At 42.3% G+C, this 6,142-nt stretch overlaps 1 protein-coding gene across 1 annotated transcript; it reads left to right on the top strand.

Annotated features, from left to right (window-relative positions):
- Positions 1-694: 694 nt before the first annotated feature.
- On the top strand, positions 695-5,930 carry LOC116425969 (uncharacterized). The gene is made up of 4 exons (XM_076364889.1): positions 695-731; positions 3,365-3,551; positions 3,817-5,244; positions 5,642-5,930. The coding sequence occupies exons 1-4, from the start codon at positions 695-697 to the stop codon at positions 5,928-5,930; spliced, it is 1,941 nt and encodes a 646-aa protein (XP_076221004.1).
- The last annotated feature ends 212 nt before the right edge of the window (positions 5,931-6,142 follow it).

The following is a 6,142-nucleotide window of genomic DNA, read 5'->3' as shown; positions in this document are numbered from 1 at the left end:
CTGATCTAGGAAGAACAAAGAACAAGTAAATCTTTTACTAACGGAAAAGAATATTATTTATTCCATTAAAACTCCGAAAAATCAGAAAATATGAAAAAATCGACTTAACCGCATTGGCCTCCAAGCGTTTCAAATCCGTAAACACTGCCAACTGTCCGATAGTTTTAGCGTCGAACAAAAGCGTCAAAGGTCCTTGCACAAGCGCTCCAAGCGAAAACCCACGAAACAAATCAAACCCATTCCTCTCGAAACCGAGAAGAGCCGCTAAAGCCGAGACCACAGATACGTCCCAGGTGCAAATTGTTCCCTCGGTTTCTCTCGGTTCACGGTTTCTCCGGTGAATTGTGTTCACGCATGTACGGAGGAGGGATCGGAATACCAGGGGACTCATCATCCGGGGACTGAAACGTGCACCGTCGTGCCGGGAGTGACGTAACGGCAGCGTTACGTCCTCTACCCCCATCACACGTGCGGGCACCTTCTCTCCAGAAAGGAGCAGCGGGCCGCTGCCCCTACCTTCGCCTGGCCCCAGAGTCATCCTCTCCTAGAGACCGTTCCCTGCTAGCCATCCTCTTCTCGGCCCGAGACGTTCTCCACGACGCCGCAGTCGCCTCCAAGAATCCCTTCGCAAAGGTAACGCAGGAGTGATACCGGTCCTGCGCAGCAACAGTGCAACGACAATCGAATCGACACCATGGACACCGTAGGACGACGCTTCATCCTCATCTGGGGTACGTTGCCGGCGCCGGAGTTTCACTCCAAATCGAGCGGCCCTCTCGCTCTCACGGGGAAACCGAAAGGGAGAGTTTTTCTTTTCTACGGTTACGTGCTCGCGTCTTCTGCGCCGGAGAAATTCAGTCCAGATCGCGTGATCTTCCGCGAGCAGCTTTAATCGGTCTTGCCTGATGCACTCGTGCCGATGAAGCCATGCTGTTAGGGGATTTGGGCTTTTTGACGTTTCAGTCGCGGGTGATGTGGTAGTTTGGGTGGTCTGGGGATTTTCGAGGGCGATGTGGGATCCAGTTTTTCAAGAAGTTTGGAACGATTTTTTAGAGGTTTTTCAAGGGTTTTTCAAGGGTTTTTCAAGGGTTTTTGAAGGGTTTTTGAAGAATTTTTATAGAATTCTGATCTTGGTTTGTCCATCCATAGCATCACGTTTTACAGTGTATCATGTCCAAAAACACTTTTAACAGTACAACTAGTGACCAATCAAACTGACTTTGTGTTCTTTTTCTATAAAAATTCAGTCGCGGGTGATGTGATTAATGAGGTCATATTTGGGTTGATTTAGTAATTTCGAAGAGCGAGGTGGGATCCAGTTTTTGAAAAATTTTTAACAAATTTTTTAAGAATCTTTGAAGAATTTGTTGAAAATTTATAGAATTTTGATCTTATTTTATCTATCCATAACACCACGCTTTACAGCGTATCATGTCCTAAAATACTTTTAACGCTAAAACTACTGACCAGTCAAACTGACATTTTGTTCTTTTTCTGTAAGAATTATTTGGGGGCATTTATTGAGACGTCCATTGGCTTACATCTCAATTCGCATGTAACTAAATCAATTTATTTGGTAATTTCTCCAAGCAGCATTTGTATTTTTTCAATAATTGTGAAAGAATAAATCAGGAGTGGATTATTTTGATCCATCTGGTTGTTCTAATATTAATAATTCATTACTCTTTATCTTTAATCATTTTTACTATTTTTTTGCTCTTACAAACTTTATTATAGAGGCTGTAAATTTCGCTGGCGTTTCTGGGGAGAAAAGTTAAAAAATTGTTAAAGGTTGGCAGGGTTGAAATTAATTGTTTTTGTTCGGGAGAGAGAGGGGGGGGGAGAGTGAGAGAGAGGGAGAGAGGGAGAGGCAGAAAGAGATAGAAAAATGTTTTCCGAATATGATTTAATAAAAATCGCTTAATTTTTGGTGATAAAGAGATTGCATTGCTGTCAAATAGAGAATCTTTTTGGGTACAACAGATATTGCATAATGTCTACAAAAAACGAATTTAATTCCGATTTCCATCTATATTTTCATTTTATAGGATGAGTCACAATATTCTTCTTTCTACTAAAATCATTTAATTAACTGTTCTTTGTTAATTGCTGGGTATCCTTGATTCTTTTTGACCGTTAGATGTTTACAGTTGGCGCCCAGAATAATTATAATAAAAAATGCATTAATAGCCAACAAATAAACTCAATGATCAACGAATTTTGGTATTAATTAACCGCGTCGTTACTTATGAATTGTTTCGTTAAATTACATGTTATTGTGTTAATAATAATCATGTTACCTAACCGTACCGTTGACTAGTCTGATTCAAATTTTATCAGATTCGCTTAAGGATTTTTTTATCGGAATTTTTGAAAGCTTCAACTTTGAAGCGTGTAAATTTGAGAAATATGCATACTTTTTATAATATCAATGAGGGTTGTAAAAAAGCTCCATTTTTTAGTATTAAGGATACATATCGAAATAAAATCCGACGAATTTTTAACAAGAATTTTAATGAAACTGTGGTAGAAAGTAGTTTACGTAGAAATCATTGAAATGTATTTTTTTCATTAGGTATCATATATATTGAAGGAGTGGAAATTACTCTTAAAGTTAGGGGTGAGAAACATAATTAGTCAAATATTTTGCAAACTAGTGAAACCAGCAAAACTAAGTATATTTTAATGTGAAAAACAACTGTGTAAACAGATTTTAAACAACTTTATTTTGTTTAAATGATACTTTAAAAAAAAATTGCTTGAAGTATCATAAAATTTCTTAAAATATACTGAACTTTAGAAATATTTTGCAGCCTTAATTAATTGAATAAAAAACCGTCTACTGACAATCCTAATCTCACCTAAGTAAGTATTAGAAATAAATATCATTTAAATAATATAACAATATGCAGGAAAACAACATATTAAAATACTATTTGTGAAAATTTCATTACTTCTCAAACTGCGATAATGTTCCATTTTAATTTCGTTAGAACAAGAACGTTCAATTGCAATAATTGTTCTTATAATACAAAAATAAAAATATTCATTTATATGAATATTTAACTATTAACAAAAACGTTTTTTAATGTATTATTAAAACAAAAGTTTTCTGAAATCTATTTATTAACACAATAGATATATAATACAATGTACGTGGAGATAAATAAAATAGAAATTAAAGGTGTGTGAAAATTAGAACTTATATTAGTTTGTCTACAATGTAAATTTTTCGCCTTTCAAAACTCTTCTCTTTTCTAAATTTTCAGTATAACCAAAAGAAAATAATAGCTCCTAGACGTCAGCTTTTACAAAAACCTTGGTCTCAAATAGGTCAACGTTAATAATTCTCTTCTCGTTCCAGTGACTGTGCTTGGAGTCTCTGTTCTCGGTCTTCAACGGCCACCGCCCAGATACTCTCAGCAATACATGCCGGAAACTTCCTTCACTTGTCGCAACAAGATCGTAGGAAGCTACTACGCCGACCCTGAGACTGACTGCCAGGTGTTCCACGTCTGCGTGTCCGTATCAGGCACTATCCAAGACTACAAGTAAGCTAACTCGCACACTCTAGAAATAGACTACGGGTGTCCACTCCCCTGTCTTATCTGGGCAAGAAAAATTGAGAATAATTGTCTTAAGCCATACGTAACGAATTTGCGTAAGTTTCTATAATCATTTGCTCTTGACAATCAAATTTGCGATACTTACCCATACATAAGACTTCGACTGGCTTCATACCTGTAAGATACCTGCTCTATACCAAATACAGGCGTGATCATTTCATTCTAAAACCCCAACTTTGTTGAACAAAAGGTTCCTGTGTCCCAACGACACCGCGTTCGACCAAGAAAGCCAAACGTGCGCTGACTGGTACGACGTGGACTGCGAGGCAGCAACGCTCTACTACGCCAGCGACAACTTCGACCTGTACAGGATCGGGTCAGGACTAGAGTCGCCACACTACGACAATTACCGTAGTGACGCGGAGCCGCAGGACCACCTGCAGCGCAGTGAGACCAGCGACCCAGTCCGCTCCTCAGCCAACACCCTCAACAGAGTGTCTTCTGCCAGCTACAACGCGAACCAGAACGGCAACAACCGAGATCTGCGCGGCAGCAGCAGCGGTAACTTCTATAATAACGGGAGGAACGGCAGGGAGGACGATTATGAGAACGAGAAGATCTACAAGGAAGAGGTACAGGACACCAGGAAGAAACCCGGAGTGAGAAAGGTCAGCAGGAAGCAACAGTTCAGCGAGAACGGAAACGGCAACAACAACTACCAGTCCAGCACACCGGCTCCCGCCCCATCCAGCGCTAACAATCAGAACACGTACACCGGCTTCTACAGCGGGAACAATTACAACCAACGAGCCACCAGTTTCGTTTCGTCCACTAGCGCCAGGCCGCAGGAGAACAGGAACCAGAACACACAGAGGTACAACACGCCGTCCTCGACCTACAGGCCCAACACGAATTACCAAGACAACTACAACTTCCAATCGCCCAGCACCACCAGCCGCACGACCGCTTACAACCCCGCCTACAATGGCAACTCAAACTCGAACGGTCAGCAAAACGGCGGTGGTTTCGGTCAGAGCACCACGGTGAAGCCGACTAGTTACAACAAGAACTATCAGAGCTACAGCAACGGTGGACAATTCCCGCAACCGACCACCTTGCAACCCAGCACCAATTACCAGGCGAACGATTACACCAACTACCAAAGGAATTATAACAACATTCAACGCAATGGGAACAACAACGTGCCTTACCAGTCCACGACGCCTGCGGCCACTGTCTACGATAACGCTTATAACAATAACAACAACGGACAATACAGACCCACGTCTACGAGACAGGAGATCTCTCAAGCCAGCACGAAGTACTTTGCTAGTTACACGGGAAGCAGCAGCTTTGCGCCGACCACCTACAGTCCGGCTACGAAGAAGTACGTGGCAAACGACAATGGTCAGGCCCAGACGAGGAACAACGAGAATACACAGTACTACGACAAGACTAGCCAGCCGGCCAAGGGCTCCTCGCAGCAGTATTACGAGAGCACCAAAGCGCCGAAGAAGGCCACGCAGTATAACAATTACGACGGCGGCAACAGTAAATATTACACCGAAACCAGCACGAGCAACTACGACATAGCAAGATCTTCCGTCGGGATCGGATTCAGTCCAGCGAGCATCAACCACTTGGCCGAAACGCCTAGATCTACCACTCCGGTGCCAAGGTAATCAGATCCCACTCGACCAACCTTCGTCCATAGCCTCCGACTGCTTTCTTTATTATTCCTTAGTTGCTTTGACAAAAGAAAGAGTAACATTCATTAGATGTCGAATGGATAAAACTAAATGTAAATTGATTAATGAAGGAACTAAGCATGTATGATGTAAGAACTCGCGAAAATAATTACACATTTCGAAGTAATACCGAGGTGCATACTGCGGAAGCCCCCTTTGAATTTGGGGTACCAGGTCCGTCCACCGTTTAACCCCACCTTGCCGCAATTTAAAGTAAATTGAAATTCAAATTCGAAAAGGAAAAATAAACGATCGATCAAAGGATCTCGTTGATTTTCGTTGTTCAGAAAAGAGAATGAATGAAGACACGCATGTTCATTTCGACAGGAGGATCTCCACTGCCACCACCTACAATCCCAATACGTTCAACTCGAACACCCAGAGGCCCCCACAAAATCCTACCACTCCCAGGGGAAGCACCTACGTCAGCGGGTCAGCGAGACCGTTCTCGTCAACGACGAAACTGCCGGTGACCACTACGCCGCGACCGAGATCCGGCAAGAAATCCGATTACGACTACGCCTATTACGATAACACCGCGGGCCTCGAGTACGACAGCCTTGACCTGGAACACGTGGCCGGGAACAAGGAATCCGCGAAAATCGCAAGGAATTGATCCCAGTTCCGGATCTCCTTCCAACGGAGATTTTGATTAAACCGCGCTAACCGAGTCGCTGGTTCTACAGAGAACTCTTACAGAGACGAAACTTCAATGGATCTTCGACGTTCTAAATTAGATGGGTGAACTTGAAATCCAGTCCGGGTCACCACCCGCTATTTTGTGGAGGACATTTCCATTACGTTCTACAGACCATTAGATAAAGAGGG

The sequence above is a fragment of the Nomia melanderi genome, chromosome 2, assembly GCF_051020985.1.
Source record: "Nomia melanderi isolate GNS246 chromosome 2, iyNomMela1, whole genome shotgun sequence".
NCBI classification, from domain to species: domain Eukaryota; kingdom Metazoa; phylum Arthropoda; class Insecta; order Hymenoptera; family Halictidae; genus Nomia; species Nomia melanderi.
This window is presented reverse-complemented; position numbering and strand designations above follow the sequence as displayed.